Here is a 19,060-nt window from a genome sequence, read left to right as displayed (position 1 = left end):
ATGAAGGGAAAGAGATATATCTGTACTGAGATATGTCCTGCAGAACTTGTTTTGGTAGAGTCCAAATACGATAAGCTTATGAGGCTTATTGATCCTAACAATTTTCAGAAGAAGAAGAAAATGAATTCCAACCTTAAGACTTAGGCCATAGAGATTTATGAAGAAATTATTTTCTTAGTAGAGCATTTTTGGGTCTCTTGTGACAAGACGCACAGCAGAAACAGCTGCAAATAAATAACATTCGCTGTATTTTCCATTCCTTGAAAAAATGGTGATTATTCTGGCTCCACCTGGGTTTAAGGATTTTGTTTTGCTCGCTCTCTCTCTTCAGATGAAGTAGGTAATAATTTGGTTCTGCAGCACTCGCTGCTCTTTTTTACTCTTGGTTCAAGGACAGAGGTCTTTCCATACCCAGGTGCCCAGGAGATACAGAAATCTGCAGGGCTAGTACAGCAAGATGCTTAAGTTATGAGAAAAAGGTAGTAGTCTGGCAAATTGTCTCAAAAGTTCTTTGGTTTCCATGAGAATTAGCTGATGTTTCCTGCTCTTTCAGTAAGACAAAAGATCAGCTAGTGCTAAGACCAGCACCAAGATCAGACTTGCACCAGCAGGTCTCGTGGAGCATGGAAATGAAGACAAAACAGCTAATCTTCAGAGCTTTGGCCTAATGAAGTTCTTTCCACTGCCCAGCAATAGACGTTATGTTGAAATTATTTTCAAATAAGTTTTGCTGGAATTACTGAAAATCATACGAACATGGTTGCCACATATTTTGAGGGATTTATCTTCCATAATCTTTATTGGCATAATTTTCTTGCCATTGCAGCCCATGTAAATTTTTAGCTTCAGTAAAACCTTGAGGCAAATAGTTCCACAGCTCAATTCACTTTGCATGTGAGTGGCTTCCTTTTGCTTGCTTTGAATATGTCACCTGATAGTTTCATATGATATTGCTTGTTTCTTGCTTTGGAAATGGTGGTGGTCAACCATTCCTAAAGATGTGTTTCTCTTTTTATATAGTCTAGTTCCAGGTCTTAATTTACAGGTGAAGGTGGGATATGTTTGCATGTTTTTCAGTAATTCAAACAAAAATTCTCTCAAGCCCCTGTTGTCAGCAGGTGTAACTGAGCAGAAGTTTAGTGATGTCTTCCCTTCTTCATCCTTTTCTTAAAGACACCAAGTAGTGAACTCCATAAATTAACAGAAGCACGGTGATGTCCTAATAAAAGCACATGCAGAAAACTTTTCTGTTTCATGCTTCTGTTGAGTGATCTTAGGCCAAGTAGATCTTGCTCCTGATTCCCCACCCAATATGAATAATGTCATAATCATAATATCATTATCAATGATATCTGTCATAAACCAACTTGAAATCCATAGATGAAAAGCCATATATGAGAGCTAAATGTTATTACCACATGAATTCAGAGACTGGGGTCTTCTGTTTTTTCAAGTGGGTTGGTCCAGAGTGATAAAAAATCTTAAGATCAAAGATGTGAAGCAGCAGCTATTATTTTTAGTACTGACAGAGAAATCTTGGTGGAAACAACTGACTAAAATTCTATACCATTTTCTGAAGGAAAGTGAAGGCTTGCAGCTTGGTGTTAGCTGAGAAAGAACTGGAACTACTAGTGAAAAAAACCCACACTGGAAATAAATTATTGTATTGAATTATTAAAATACAATTAAATACATTATACATAATAAAATCCAACTCAGAAGAAAATACAGATTTTCCTAGGAGTATTATTCTACATTGAATATTTTTTCTATATTTATTAATTTTCTTATTTTTTCCCACATAAAGAAAGCATATCATTTTATGTAGCATATATCATAAAGCTGGGGTTTACAAAAAAACTAAAAGAAATTAGGTATTCAAAATACCAATAATATTCCTAGTTCCTTTGTAAATCCTACTTCTACTGTTCTGACTAGTACAACCAAGAGCTACTTAGCGGATTTTTGTACTGTCTGAATTGTACAGATACGTATTGGTCATATCAAGAACATCCTCTCTCTACAAAACCTGCACTGCTCTTCACTGCTAATGCATTTACAGGAAAATAATTTTTAACTTTGCATTGATTTGCAGCAATTTTTGTCTTTAGGAATCAAACACCACACTCCTTCCTAAATAGGAACAGAATTAATTTCTCTTGTTCAACAATTAATTAGTTCACAGTTTCTACTTATGTATTGACATGCATATTGACAGTTCTTTATGTGAAAAGGAAAGACATGAGGAAACTGCACACGTATTTTAGTCACACTTTGCAAAGATAGGTCTTAGCAATATCATGTAGTGTGTTTCATGAGAGAACCGTACTCTTCTACCAGTTTCTTCTTCTCGTTTAATTTTTCCAGTATGGCATCCATTAAGTATGAGGCAAAAGGAAACTGAAAAAGAAACATAGCAAGAAAAATGATCATTGAACTTCATTTTCTTCATGTAAAAAACATTTTTTAAGTATCTTTAAACCATTAGATTTCAATTAGTTCTGACAACTACCACACATGCACACATCTGATCTTTAAAGTTCACCTGCCTGGTTGGTGTCTGAAAATTTGCTCTCTATCATAAAAATGATAAAAGAACAGAGTAAAATGAAATAAGATAAACGCCTTATTGAGCAATTCATGCTTTACTGACCATGTTAATGATGTAAACTGCAGTACCAGCATCTCTGTCATTTATCTTCAATCAGCTGATCAATAAGAGGTTACAGTCATCTCTAGGGCATCCACAAATGGTAGTGTAAGTTCACTACTCTCAGGAGGATGAGACAGAACTACCAGTACAGCTCTCAATGCTGTGGCAACTGCTGTAGACCCACATACCAAAACTTTCAAGTGAAAAAACCCAAAGCAAAACAAAACCCAAGACCCTACAAGCTCCGATTGCATGGATTGGGATACGACACAAATGCCTGCTCCTCTAACACATGATATCAAAAAACTGTATTTACATATTTAGAGAGAAAAGTGAAAATCCCTTTTGTATCTCCTCCAATATAAAAGATGTATTTGCACAACCAGTATCTTCAAAGAAAGAGGCGTATTTTTCAGTGTCATTGCTTTAACACTTAAAGAGGTTTTGTTTCACAGTCTTTGTGCATCAGGGCAGTGTATGCTGGGAAGTACTTTTGGAGGTTGTACAAAACACTAGTTTTTGCAGCTCCACCCAGAGAGTGGCTGGTGCTGCACCAGAGGAGAGCAGAACAGTTTTTGTTCACCTTTGGAAAGTCTCTGTCAGCTTCACAGAGCTCTGTCAGCTTTTCTTGAACTCCTGGTGGGACCAGTGGTGATCGAGGGGTCAGTCCCACACCAAAAGTAACAGCTGATGCTCATAACAGAAGGAGAGATAATTCTACCTTAATAAGGCCACCAGAAATAAATTAGATAAAATACTGGTTGAGCAGGCCAGTCATCAGCTTCCTCTGCTTTTTACAACTGTGGTTCAAGGCAATGCTTCTGCATCTAGAACTACTCTCTAGTTCTACACTCAAGTATTGCTGGTCTGATTTTATTTTTTCACTTCTCTATTCCATCTTAAAGACAAAACTGTATGGTACTTATACCAGATAGAGTACTTCCTGTTTCCTAGTATATGAAACAAAATACACAAACCAACCAAATAAAAAACCCCAGACATAAAAATACATCAAATACAAATGCTGGTGTAATGTTTGAACTGAGATACAGATGTGAATCTATATACTGATATTTATAATTCCTAACAAGTCAGAAAACAATACCTAAAATTGTTGCAAGGAAAATCTTGTTAATAGCACGCATCTATCATTAAGTGGCTGTAATGGCAATCCTACATGTTGCTCAACAGTCACTTTGCAGTTACAGAGAAAGGGCGATAATATGCATTATTTCACTTTTCTACAGGAAAGAGGGTTTTGAAGGGCTGGTACTTGCTGGCCAGACACGTCTCCATCTGTCATAAGTAACTTTTGTTTATGGTAAGAATTTTCTAGTAGTCATCTACACCTGTCAGCTTTCTCCTGTATGCTATTGTGATGACTTTCTGGGGAATAGAGGGATCCAATTCACTGAGCACAAATTTATTCAGAGTAATGTAAGACATAATCTTATCTGAAATTCTGTGACACTTGCTACTGTGCTTTAAAAACACTGACCCCAGCATCCTGTTCGCCTTAATTGCTCTCCTTCCTTGCCTAAATATGTTTTTTACAAGAATGCTACACCATTACCTCAAAGTCTCTAATTCTTCTTGCCTAGCTTGACTGCATTCATTTCTGATCCATTTCACCTCCTTAATGTTGTGCCCGAGAGGAACGGTTTCTTATTGATGTCTCTGGCTCATATCGTTCTAGCTATATTTTACTTGCTGCTCAGTACTCGCTGTACCTTCCATGTCATAGCAAAGTGATCTTTCAAGAACTCTTTCCATTTAAATCATCCATTTAAATCAAGAGCATTTGAAAGTTGAACATTATGTCATTCTTTCAGCATTTGTTGGTTTCAGAGAAAGTGCTGTATGTTTTTATCTGTATTTTTTTCCATACAGACACCCAGAACTGGATGATCTCTACAGTCTTCACCTTTAATAGAAGCCTGTCAGATTTACTTTTAATGATGGCTCTGTAACTGTCCTGGGAAGATTCCCTCTACATTTCTCCCCAGAACCTCACAACTGTTGAAGATGTCTCTGCTCCTAAGTATTCATCCCAGCTTCCAAACCTGCCATATGCTTGGGGAAGGCTTTGGGAGTTCTGTGAGTGCTAAGTGCACACCTAAGGAGTGAAAGCATGTTTATATCACTGATAATTATATATTTTAATGTAGAATGATGCTTTCTTCAAATGTTTTCCAGTTATCTGTGCCACAACCAATTTATCTGAACACTAAGCATTAACCATAGCGATCATAAATCCATACATTATGGTAGGCTTTAAGAGAAGTAGTATTTAATTGATTTGTATAAATTCAGAACATTTAAAAGTGCAAACTACATGTGGATTTAAAGATGTTTATTTATTTATTTATCATTACCAGTATTATGGATTTCTTCTTTGATACTAGAAAGTCATATGAATGAAAAGCCGTATTTCTTACACAACTTATCAGACAGATACCTTGGTGTATGGATGACTGTAAGGTAATATGATCCTAAAGAGTCAGGAATGTTGATAGTTATTTCTATTTCTCTCACCTATTTATTCTGACCTTGAGTATTCATCTTTTGGAGATCTCTTCTGTAAATAATAAACTAGTAATATTTATTGACCTTACATGACACGACTGAGTCTCACTCCAGCACAAGTGCATAAATATACACTGATCTGCCAGTGAAAAGACTCATAATGAATGCAAGGCAATGTTGTTATTCTAATGAGACATAGCATCTCCATTCACAGAGTTCAATCTTACTTGGCCTCTGCTTCAGAAACTCAAAAATGTGTTAACATGAAAATAAAGGTATTAAATTTCTGGAATATATGAATTAGTGGTTACACCTATTTTAAATCTCCCCATATGGATCATCAGTACAATACATTTGCCAAACAAAACTATCCAAACACACTGCAGAGCTGCCTCAAATTGAATTAAATAAATCACAAAGTATAACCTGAAATAAAACTAAAGGAACTCAGATTATAATGACCAAAACCTCCTAATTTCACTATAAACTAAAAGCCAAAGTTTACAAAAAAAAAATCAGATAAATATTTCACTATTGTTCTTTGTCCATTCTGCTTTGTGATGGCTGTATATATATGATTATATTAATATATATGTGCCTGTCTGTATTCTTATCCTGAGTAATCAAGCCAATCTCTCCTTGTTTTCAGTCCAGGACAAGCGATGTAATGTGGCTTTGTTTTGTGTGCATGAGACAAAACATAGATTTATACCGTAATGGATTGTCAATGCACAGGACGGAGCTCTTATTCACGTAATGACAAGAAAATCATACTTTCTGATGATCTCATTATCAAAGTTAATGGTGCCCGGGACATGGATCAGGCTTCACTGGTGCTGCTTTTTAAGGTGCAGGTACTTGAAACACCTGGTGATGGTGGCAGTGGTAGAGTGTGTGCAGGTGTGTTTGTGCATGGGTGAATACATATATGTGCAAGTGAGCAGAGGACAGGCAAGGAGCAGAGACCTGTTCAAAGAGAAGGAGAAGACAGACACAGGCAGGAGAGAGACTAATGAAAGCAAAGCACGTGACTTCCAACCCAATAAATTCGGAAACAACCATGGCAGCTAGTTCATTCCCAGATTACACCAGAGGAAATCTATATTTAGAATCCAGTGCAAATGCTAAAACGGGGTTGGGGAAAATCCCTACTGATAAAGAATGAATATACTGTCCAAATCCTGTTCTAGAGATGGATTATATACACATACCTACAGAGCACCCATGGATCAGAGAGGAGGGAGTTTTTCCGGAAGCTTTCTGCCTTGGAATATGATTTGAAGATTCATAATGAGGTCGTGAGCAGAAAGATTTTATTAGGCAGCTTTGTTTATGTGAGATATGATATCCCAAGGAGTAGACGAGAAGGGGAAGGCAAGTGCTGCTCTATATCTGATAAGGGACATGCTAAGTCAATGCTCTAATTTCGTTCAATGCTTGGAAGAGTTAGGCAGATTATTTTATTAAGGTAGTTCTTGGAGACTTCAGGCAGTAATCTGGATTGGACTAACATGCTGTACTTATATACAGAATTATTAACAGATTGTTCAGAGATGCTGTTCCTTACAATCAGTCACAATGAATGAAAGCCTTGGGTGGTGCAAGAAATCTTGTCTAAGCTACATGAAAAGAAGTCATCCTCTTGATTTAGCTATATTAGTTCCCTGTGATGGGAAAGAGCTAGAGAAGGTTGGTGTTTTGGGGTTTTTTTATGATTATGAAAAGAGAGTGATACTATATTGTACCAGGTTCAAATAATAAGAAATGCACACCCAGATGTGAGGGAGAAAGTAGGTAGAAGCCTCATCACTTGCCATGAAAGCTGTAAACACACATACATATTGAGATAATGTTCCCTCCTCTCCCAAATACCATGAACCACTAAAAACTCAATGGTCCTAGCTTCAGTCTCTCATGCCCAATCACTATATGCATAATCAGTTTGATGTCTCTATACATGGCTCAGATACCCCTATGCAGGTAGCAAATATCTGCATGTGCTCCTGTGAAGCCTCTCCACATACAAGTTCTTCCCAGGCAAGAGAACCTTTTACTTTTTACCCTAATGGCAGTTTTTAAGATGTTTCATTTTTATACCTCAGTGAGAACATTCTAGTCATTGGGTGTTAATGCGTAAGTACAAAAAGGCAACTGAAAAAACACTTGTTGGCCGTTCAAGATGTAGGTTGAAGCAATAAGTGATTTTTACCAATTCTGTAGAATTCAGAGCAGGACTGTACTTTTTGATTATATGATTCTTATTTACATCATAACAACCTGATGCAGAGATGTCTCTATCAAATTGTAAGCTTCTTAGCAGTGATATAATTTCTCCACATGTGTTTCTATAGTGGTGATAAAATAAAGACACAAACTCTGACTGGGGTCTGTAAGCCTCAGGAATGTGAAAATATTTATCACTGAAATATTAACATTCTTGTAAAGCTGACAGAAATTAAACTTTTTCAAGTCGTAAGAGTACAGAAAATAAAGGCACAGATGAAGTGTAAAACAGAGGTGTGCTATCCTTTATCATTACACTTTAGGGGAATCTATAAAATGACAGTAAAAAGCAACTAGTGCTTCCCTCAGTCCCCCCCCCCCCCCAAATTCTAATGCAGCAGTAAAATGGCGTATGTCAGTAATAAAAATAAAATGTCTATGACATTTTAAATGTTATCGTACTGTCACAGCGGAATAAAATTAGCTTGAAGAATGATCTAAAGGGATATGACGCAGTTCATTATGTATAACAGCAACAACAGCAGTTTCCCAGTGTTCATAAAGGTTTCTCAATTAAATTTACCTCCAGTCAATAATTAGGAGTCCACAAATAAACCTAGGCAATTAAATCAATACTGCTAGGCAATTATGTTCCAAAGTTCTGGCTCAATGGCACAAAAAGACACTATATCAAACTGCAATATTAAGTGATCTGATGCAATTTTCAAGTGAACATTTTCTCAGAATAACAGAAAAGGGCAAGCCTGCATCTTGAACAAAGATGCAAACCGGTGCAGTTTGCCAACCTGTAACACTAAGTGAGCAGTCTGTTACGAGCAAAGTCCTGACAGAAAGCTTTCATTTCACCATCAGCTTTAGTTTTCTGATCAGAAATATTGCCAATGCCTACTAAAAGAAACCACAACCAAACTCTCTGCAAGTTATGAGTTAAACATTTTAAAGGGCACAGAGGTCTTCCGTGAGCTGCTCCCAAATAAAGACCAAGAAATCCTAGCAACTTCCATCCATGTGACTTAGCATGAACAGAAATGAAAAGCAGAGCTGGCTGCTCCCGAAAAGCACTAATCTTGCAATTCTAAAGACGATCGGCTTGCCAAGAATTGCTTTTACCCTCAGAGCTCCTCCTGAGGAACCCCACAAGATGGAGCAAAAACCACTATTAACTTGTACACAAACTGATACAGCTAAGAGCAATGAGCTCCTCTATCAGTAGCTAACATTTCCAATCCTAATATAGCTGGTTACATAGCCAACAACCCCCTCACTGTCCGTGCCCTGGTTTTTGCCAGCTGTCTATATCAGATGAAGGGAAGTAATAAAATTCTTCTTAGGATTTTTTCGTGATTTGCCAATGAATGATAACAAAAAATAGAATAAGAATTCTTTGTCTTATTCTATCTGATTCCTGTTTTGGAGTCCATAATATGGACAGAATCTTGAAATTGATAATTTTAAAAGAATTCTTAAAATTAAGGCAATTTAGTGAATAGATATATTTGTGCTTTTACTGCTGAATTCCATGTAACAGGAATTTAAATATTAAATTAAAATGCAGGATTTCCAACAAAGCCAGTAAAAGCAAACTGATATTTCCATCTCTTCCACTGCAGCAATTAAGCAGTCTTAATGGTAGTAAGTTTTGATAATGAAAGAGGAAAAACTGTCATTTCTTGAAAATCTGGTCATAGGACACAATCTAGACACAAAAGCTATTAATGATAAAATATATAAATCTGAATGTGATTGTTCCTTTAAAATGGCTTTCAAAATATATTCATATATCATTCGCATTCTTAGCTGATATTAACTACATCGCTAATGGACCCATGCAAGTGAATATGCATTAGGAACATGGGATTTATAAATAAAATTTTATTTCTTTTCAGACCTCAGCTACCCATCATGTGAATAAAGGAGACAACTAAAATATAACAGAAAAGTTTCAAGAGTCGGTGTGTGTTGTCAGTGATGTCCAAACAAAAGCTGACTACGGCTAGAAAAGCAGGGCTCTCACCTGCCAATAAACTGCCCTTGATCACTTACAAGAGGGGAGCATCCCAGCAGACTCTGTGTGTATCAAAAAAAAGACTTGAAAGAGAAGAAAAAGTATCACACAGGTCACAGCGGCAGTCTCAATGGACCCCTCAGGGATTTCTGCTAGTCTCAGCCTTGTCATCCTCTATGCAGCTTTCCTCTCTGCCCAGAAAATGTCGATAGGAAAATGTTTGAGGGGCCTCTGGTGGAAATTTTTTCATTCTTTCTGCATTGACAGGATGCCAAATCAATATTTACTTCCCACTAACAAGCTGCTCGAGGTCTCAGTAGAAAATATTGTACAGAATGCGGGAAGACACGATAATAAACAGCTGTCTGGCTATAAGGAAAACATGAATTGACTGGAAACAGGTCCACAGTAAAAGGTCACTGAAACCCATGAACTCCTCAGGTGTCCATATCAACTACTAACTTTAAAGGCACATAATAAAAAATCTCTTTTTCCTAAGAGGTATGAGAGAATGGATCCTATTCACTCTAGCAAGAATTACACACTGTTTCAATAATTCAATTAACACATTTGCCAAGATCTGCACTGGTTTTCTCCAGCTTTGTTTTACTGGTTTCAGCTGTTAAGTTAGCTATCATGAATACTTCGTTAACATCTCTTCCATTTTATCCAGTGACTCTTATTTTAAAATAAATAAATAGGAAATGCTACAAAACAAGGATTTTACATTGCCTTATCACAATATAGTTTGGGATCATCAATAGCAACATAATTACAAATGCAATGGATTAATTGCAACCTAAAAACACTTAGCTACTCAGAGTAGAAAGTTATCATTCATCAGGAGAAGATATACATTTAGCACCTGTGCTTCAAGAAGTTTCTGTATATACTGCAGCCATTCTTTATCTTTTTCAAATTCCATTTTTGTCTTTGCTGTCTCCTAAAAATAGAAAAATACAACATAGACACAATATTTTGACATCACCTGAAAAGAACATAGTGAACAATAAAGGAAATGTGTAACTGGATGTACATTAGATATACAGCATGTGGAAGTGAGAACTATGCTTGCAAAACTAGTTACCTGAAGCCTGTCCATCAAGTATGAGGGATCTGTTAAATTTATAAACCTATCCTTGTCTGTGCACGTCCCTAAAAAAGTGCATGGCATGTTCATTTCACATGAATATACAGGCATACGTGTGATCTATGTGCAAATTTCATGAGTTCAGTGCAAAGGTTCCTGAGTCTACACACTGATAAATGGAATATGTATCTAAAACTTTTGTAGTGTAAATTCATCACCTGTATTTTAAATTTGTTTTCTATTTATAGGTAAGTATATTTGTGTGTTTTACACATATCTTCACAACAGTGATTACAACAAAAGATATAGGATGTACGGTTGAGTAAAAAGAAATTACTTTGAAAATGAGGTAAGCATGGAACAATTCTGTCAAAGTGAATCACTTTACAGGGTTGTATAAATGTTAGTAAACAGGGATCAGCCCATTTTATTTGTATTCATGAATGCAATCCGTATCAGTGCATACACATACAATGCACCTTATTTAACCAACATGAAAACTCTCCTTTTTGAGTTCTGTAATATAAAGCTTCAATAACGGTAAGCCTAAGTCATCACCAGAGTACTGTTACAGCCCAATAATGGTCAACTCCTAGACACTCTTATTAAAGTAAATGTATAGGCTTTATCATGTATTACTTGATCAGGCCTAAATAAATCTGGATAAGAAATCCTATTACTTTGTCTATTTAATAGCGGGTGATTTGATGAAACACTATCAAATATAAAACGTATGATAGAATCCACAAAAAAGGCAATGGATTCCCTCAGAAACCATCTGTCTACTAGAAGTACCTTTAACAGGTATCAGAATTCAAGAAAGGAAACATCAACAGATTCAATCTGGCACAGCAAGACACATTCTAATTTTGTTTTTATTAATGCAGACATCTATTTAAAATGTATAAGCCTGCCAAACAGTCTCATGAAAAAGGAAACTACCAAGGATTGTCAAACGATGTCTCTACATCTACATGGTCAAAACAGTATATTTATATTTTATTTGTCCATGCCCAAAGTCTTGCCACCTTGTGAGTCTCTAGCCTGACCTGTTTATTTAAATGTGGCTGTTCTGTTCTTTTTGTGCTGGATGCTGCACAATGAAATTCCAAACTTTACCTAGTAATCCTTTTCTTCACGCCAGGAAATATACAGCATCTTCTGATCTAGCCCCTTTTTACTGAAGAGTCCTTAAAATAACTTACCTCATCATCTTCTACTTCTAATATCTCCTCAAGATCAGTTGTTGAAACATTAAGAATAGAAGCTGCCAACTGAAAAGATTCTTGGGAAAGACCCTTTTTGCACACTCTCACTTCTCTCATTTTTTTTGCCTGTTTGATTTTTGTCCTCAGCTCTTGTACGCTGTGCTGTAACTCTCTGGTTAGAGCCTAGAAGATGCAAGCAAAAAACACTCTATTGCAATTTTTCTTAAACTGCAAACACTATAGAAAAAAACAGTATCATTTAGACCAAGCTCCTCTAGATGGGAGTTATCTTCATTCAGTGTTACTGGTTCAATAGGATACCTGCTGTAATATTAAATAACATGGTATTTAGAACACAAAATATGAATTAATACATTAAAACAGAAAATGTTCTTGAATATAGGTGTAATTTTTTGTTAGCAAAATGACTATATTCAAAATGCCGTAAGTAAGCAGCTTTCATAGAATCAATTAAAAATCCTTTCCTGATCCAGTCTACCGGCAACGTTTGTGAAATTACAACAGAAGTATCAGGCTTTCCTGTGGTTAAACAGATCTTTTTAAAGCTTATTCATACCTCACTGCATGAAGAAACACCAGTATACCTCTTTATTGAAAACCTGAAATTTTGGTTCCCATCAAGACAGGGTAATTCAAAACTCTCCTGGCTACTGATTCTTCCTGATATAATTTCTACAGTTGAAATCATCCCAGTAGTGGTTATCCATTGTTGATAAGCAGCTTACCCTTGGAGTACACAAGTCCACTATATTATTATTCAGGGCTTGCATAGGAAGGGCTGTATTCTCTATGCAGCTGGCCCATACAGAAGACCTAGCCAGGACAGGCAGTCTCTTTCCAAGGGTGCTCTTAGCAGACAGTGGGTGTTTTAAACAGATACCAGCTCAGACGGTGGGAGGAAGATCAGGTGCCAGAACAGAACCACTGCAAATGTTCTTTAACCTTGGCTTTGACAAGGTCTGAAGCAGGGATGCCAAGAGAAGCCTCGGTTTTACATCCCATTTGTGCTGAAGACTTTTAGTTAGTTTTAAGCAAGAACTAGAGCTTGATAGGATGTCTGATGCTGCTAATGCTGGATAATCAAACTGCCTTTATTATCATTACTATTATTACTAGCGACTAATAAAAACGATCATAATAAATGACAATTTTTCTATGACCATTTCTGAAATGTGGGACACACTGCTAAGACAGAAAGATTCTTGTGGTCTAAAAAAACATCCAGAAAGACAGAAGAATAGTATTAAAAAAACGCAAGGCTTAAATGATATGAAAGGAGAACCATTATCTGGAGTGGAAAAAATGGATTACCAGGATTTATTAAAGCTGATGTAAGAGCTTAGGAAAAGTAAAAAAATAGCAAGATGACTAGATAAAAAATTGTACTGGCACTTAACAGGAAGAAGAAACCCAGCAGGGGTGAGGCCACTCTCCTTTGTTTATAAAAAGCTAGAATAAAGAACTGATATGAAACATCCTGCTTTAAAAGACTTTGTTGACCTGAATGAAAGCTGAATGGAATACAGATCTAATTTTAGTTTTTCTTCCCCAGCACCATGCAAGTACTGAGCTTAAATAATAGCAACTTTGATAATATCAACTTGGACCAAACACCTTTTTTGTGCAGTTTGGCTCGTGTTCAACTGTGGAACGTGGTTCAAGTTCCTACCTCTCCTATTCATAAAGTTCTCTGGTTCAGTGAAATAACACTAAGCATTAGTATAAATCATTGGTTGTATAACTGAAGTTATTTTGTTTTAATATTTATGCAACTATGACAAAAGCATTTTGTCAAATGCAGAGCAAGGCAGTTTTATTTAAAAATTGTTGGCTGAGAGACAAGAGCAGTAACTCATTGTCAGAAAAGCCTCCTAGCATATTCAACTTCCATGACTGAAGCAGAACTGTGATTGTCAACAGACATCTTGGCTGAGTTTAAAATGAGAGAACAAGGTTTTCTTTCGATCATCGTATGTGGGTGTCATCTTATTAAACTCACCCACCAGTAGCTGATAAACTCCTGAAAATTCTCTTTCTGCAGAATGTCTTAATCTCATAGAAACTGACTTCAGAATTATAAAGCCTCTTTATTGGCATTTTGGGGTAAGGTACTCTACAGCCTCTAGTGTATTCAAAATACAGTCATCAGAGAGCATTTGCCAACATATTTCAAAGAAAGTACAACAGATTCATCCAATGTCAAGATTTGTTTATTTTTCTACCACCTCACTTAACATTTTTCTGTATTTAGCTAAAATGGAATTATTAAAAACAAGATTACCCTACCACTAATTTGAGGAGAGGAGGTACAATAACATTTGTCCCATTTTCCAATTCAAGTGTAGATCCCTCCACCCACAGTACTTCCAACAAAGTATCTTGTCTGCAAATAGAGAGCAGACGTGAATGAAGAAACCTGAAATATTATAGGCAGGGAGGTACAGCAATTTGGACCAAGCTCACAGAAGAAAACAGATTAAGAGAGGAGAGAGCCTCAAATACAAAAGTACACACTATGAAAAAAAATTACAGATAAATCACAACATGTTTTGGTAGCATTTAAAATGGTACAACGGTAAATTTGCCCCTGTAACATGCAGGAGACGTATTTGACAATGGCAAAATAAGCTCAACTGTACTTCTTCAGTCAAATTGAACCAGCTTCCCAAATTTTAAAAGTAAGGAGATCTCTCTCAGATAGAGGTAATCAGGCTAGAAGATGCACATTTGCATAATGGTGCAAAGAGGAAATGTAAATTAAAGGAGTAAAATATCAAGGAAATTAACTGCAAATACACATGGAAAGACTACAAATAATGATAAACAGCCAAGCACAGACAAACAAAAAGCTGGATAATAAACAAAGTTAAACATTCACTTGAACATCTCAGACAACATACAAACATTGGCAGACAATGGTCTTACGACATTATTAGATAAATTTTATTGGTGTATCCAAACTCCAAAAGCGGTTCATGATAATGAACAAGCTGATAGTAATAGCAACAGTGGAACCCAGAAACTGCAACTCCACTGTGCTTGTCTTTTAGTTCAGAGTTCCAGCAAGAAAGGTACCAGAAAAAACCTGAAGAATCTATAGCAGCATTTAAAAAAAAAGAAAAAAGAGGAAGTTTAAACAAAAATCAAGGAAAGAGAAAATGACAACTAATAGGTTTTGCTATACAAACATACGCGTTATATATAATCACAGTAGATCATACATATAGAGGACTCGTACTTCAATTCCTTTTTTCCCTGAACAGTTCTAATACAGTAAAGCATATGTGAAATACACACCATATATGAAAAATAAGGCTACTTTAAAGACTTTCAAATCGGACTCTCAGAGACCAGCCATTTTTGAATCTGCCTTCTTCAACTTATTAAGTTGTAATAATAATGTTTTGATATACATTTTTCACTGGATAGGTGCCTTAAAAAATGACAGCTTATGATTTTAAGTTGCTTTTCCTGTTGATATATCCTCACCCATCATATACTAATATATTAACATTGTTAATTGTTTACTTATTAGTGATTTCATTTATATGTCAGTTCATGCTTTACTACAAAAATGTTCCATGTCAAAGCCACACAGGTCTTTAACTGAGTTACGAAGACTCATTTCAAACTGAAAATGACAAACCTAAATGTTAACCAGCACAGGTTTTGTTGGTGAGTGTACTGAAGCCAGTATAATGTCATTTTTTGATTAAGAAATTGATCCAATGCATTCTGGAGCTAAGTGTAGGATTTTAAACTAAAACATTTCCCACTGTGTATTTCAGAATTGCTTGTTTTTAAACTTAGAAGCATAAATAGGTGATACAAACTGCCCGCAATAAAATCAATGCAGAATATGACTTCAGTACTATATTGATGTATGATAACAATGCCTTTATTAGTAGTAGTAACACTAGGATTTGATCTTTTCTCTTTGTTTTTTCTTTGGTGTCAAATCTAGGGGATATTTTGTTAGTAAAGCCATTTTCCCAACTTAGATGTTACTGTCAGAGTTATTCCTGTGGGACACACTTAGCTGCTACCAGTCAACTAGAATAGGAATCCCTGATTAATTCCTGAAAACAAATCTACAACACATCTTGTCAGACCACTGCAATTGCTACTGGTTTGCCTAGAAAAAAAAAAAGCTTAAAATTCTAACAACATGACCTTAAAGTACCCAGCTCTTTTTAATCAGTAGCAATTGTTGCATTATCTACCAACTCCATATAGTTATATAGTATATATTACATCTACTGAGTTGCATATAGTTCTAAAACATCTCCCTTATACGCCTTTTTACTTTATTTTCACAACACAAAATATACATTCTTAAGATAATAGTTTTCAATTTTGGTCTCAGCACGCAAACAGTTTTTAGAACTGTATCTTTTGCCAGTTTTGAGATGTATAAAGACAAAGGTCTTCTTTCATTTAAAAGATCGCATTTAATTAAACACTCAAAGAATGTGGTGATACACAGACCCTGACAACACACTATTAATAAAGTCTTTACATCCCAAAAAGCTCTGACACTAATTGATCCTGGAATTGACACAAATTGATCAATGGCCCCAAGTAATGCCATATGACCAAGTCAATGCCTAAAATTATTCTTGTAAATACCATGTTAATTTACACACTCTATTGTTATTGTTTGTAATATAATAAAACTTAATGGCACCAAGACAAACCAAAGTCTGATGTAGCTATGTATAGCTAGATTTCAGTCTTGCACTGGTGCAGATCTCATGGCAGAAGCCATGGTTCACATTAGTTATGGAAAATTTTAAACTTTACTGTGCTTTTTTTGTAATAATGTTGTTCTGGGTCTGGCTGGGATGGAGTTAATTGTCTTCTAGCAGCTCCTATAGTGCATTATTTTGGATTTGTGAATAAAACAGTGTGAATAACACACTAGTTATTGCTGAGCAGTGGTTGCACAGCTTCAAGGCCTTCTTTGTTTCCCACCCTGCCCGCTCAGTGAGTAGGCTGAGGTACACAAGAAGTAGGGAGAGAACACACGTGGGGCACATGACCTGAATTGACCAAAGGGACATTTCATACCATATAATGTCTTCCTCAAAAATAAATTCTGAGGAGGATGGGGGATTAGTCTGGTAAGTAGCTACTGCTCAGAGCCTGGCTGGGCATTGGTCTACATCCCTTGGGGTTTTTTTTCCCTCACTTTCCTTCACTTATTAAACGGTCATTAAACCGTCCTTCCCTCAACGCTTGAGTTTTCTCCCTTCTGCTCTTCTTACTCTCTTCCTAGTCTCACTGGGAGTAGGGAGTGAGCAAGCAAGTATGTGGTGTTTACCTGCTGGCCAAAGTCAACCAACCGGAAATGTATAGAACAGTATAATATACAGAACAATTCTGTACATTATAATTTGTGTGTAGTTCAATATGAAAGTGTCTTTAGATACAAAAAATGTCTTCTTAGAAACTCACTTGTTTTGTAGATTGGGATGGTGTAAGGACGTGACCCAGAGCATTAACCAAAAATTAAATGGAAAATCTTTTCTGAAACAAGCTTAGTCTTCTAAAAAAACAAAAGTATTGTAAAGATGTTGCATCTCTCTGTGGAAAACAAGATCTAAATTTCACAGAACTGAATGCTGAGTTTAAAGAACTTCTCTCCTTTTTTGGTAAAACAATTACTGCTGGCCTAAGGATAGGGCAGATCCTAGTGCTGTGAAAGGTTGAGAAAGCAGTACCACCCCAAATGATCAACCAGACAAAACAGAATGAATGTACAAAGTGACACTAAGAGATGACATCATGCACTGTTTCAGCCGCTGAAACAAGCATTCAAGTTTCTTCAGTGGAAGTACAGTTATTTGGTCCTTATTGCCTCTCTAAAAATGACTTTCAGTAATAATGTTTTAACTGATCTCACAGCATGACTGATGTATGTCAGAAAAAAGAACAACTCTTCTATAGCAAATTCAAATATATTATTTAAGTTACCTCAGCTAGCTCCTTCACTTGGACAAATACACCTCCTAGGCATAACTTTTTTTTAATCAGAAAAAGGACAAGAGTGTAGACCAGAAATAAAGACAAGACAGACCACTGCAATAGATTTGTCTGGCCAAGAGCTATTACATGTAGCTTTCTGACCCATGGGAATTAGTCAGCCTCAGGAGGTTAACTTAATTCTTATGATCCCCAGAGATCACATGTGATTTCAGAGACTTCAGCAGACACCCTGAAAGTAGAGTGTAAAGGTATGGAGGAGATATGGACCAGCCTCATCTTCCTCCATCCAGAATGCTATTGCAAAATACTGAAGTGGTAGTAACATTCTAACAATGTCGCACAGATCACATTTATAATGTGGTGTGTTGGTTTTATTTATCTGTCTTCAGTCACTGTTTCTGCTTTAGTTCTAATATTTATGAACATATATGTTCAAGCAACATGGCTCAGCTCTTCATTGTACGTATCTGAAGGAATTAAGATAGGCTTTTATTATCTTTTCCATTAAGAATAAACAAACAAGCTGTAGATCGCATTGAAACCCAAACAAAACAAAAAGACACACTCAAGGGAATATCAGAGTGACAACTGTATCTAAAAGATAGCAGAGCTACAAACTTTCAACGGCTATGTCAATAAAGAGCTGAAAGGGAGAAATGCATCCAGTAAAGCTAGATATCAGATTGATATATATGATTTGAAGTAAACAATCTTATGTTGATTGGCACCGAGAATAGTGCTCACAAGTTCATATGGATCAGTGGCAAATGAAAGCAAACATTGCCAGGAAGAAATTCTTCACCTGATGACCTGTAAGAACTCCATTCTATATAGAGATTGAAAAATTGCAGTATGTACGTACAAAATAATGTGATATTGCAGTTGCATCTACAACCTGATTTTCCACATCCATTAACACAAGCAAATCGGAACACGTATGAGCGTAACTAAGAATCTGAAAGATTTGAAAACAAGATCTGAAAAAGTAATTGAAGTAATTAAAAATACTACCAGCTTCTTCTACCCTTATAGCAAAAGATACACCCATTTTGCAGTCCAACATCCTAGCCCAACCCTGCCTTCTTCATGGCTCTGAGATATGGATGACAGACTGTGAACTAGAAAAAGTGAATTCAGTAATATCCCAAACCCAATTATGGTAAGAACATCTGGAAAAGCGTAGATAGATTTTCACAGTATTGTTTTTCAGCTACTGAAGCTAAACCCACCATAGCTTTCCTGACAAAGCCCTTAAGTCACACAGTATAAAAAGGGCCTCAGGATTTCAGTATTTGAACACAGAACTCAGCTTCCTGGCACTTACA

At 36.2% G+C, this 19,060-nt stretch overlaps 1 protein-coding gene across 1 annotated transcript in view; it reads right to left on the bottom strand.

The window, feature by feature from the left end:
- Nucleotides 1-2,298: 2,298 nt before the first annotated feature.
- CNTLN (centlein) overlaps nucleotides 2,299-19,060 on the bottom strand; it is a gene marked incomplete at both ends in the record, with an annotated part of 207,186 nt that continues 190,424 nt past the window's right edge. Inside the window, 3 exons of the mRNA XM_082013442.1 lie at nucleotides 2,299-2,400; nucleotides 10,294-10,371; nucleotides 11,724-11,909. Coding sequence (XP_081869568.1) covers nucleotides 2,299-2,400; nucleotides 10,294-10,371; nucleotides 11,724-11,909 — 366 coding nt within the window. The remainder of the gene's footprint in view (nucleotides 2,401-10,293; nucleotides 10,372-11,723; nucleotides 11,910-19,060) is intronic.

This window comes from Phaethon aethereus (assembly GCF_964289735.1).
Source record: "Phaethon aethereus genome assembly, chromosome: Z".
In the NCBI taxonomy this organism is placed as follows: Eukaryota; Metazoa; Chordata; class Aves; order Phaethontiformes; family Phaethontidae; genus Phaethon; species Phaethon aethereus.
This window is presented reverse-complemented; position numbering and strand designations above follow the sequence as displayed.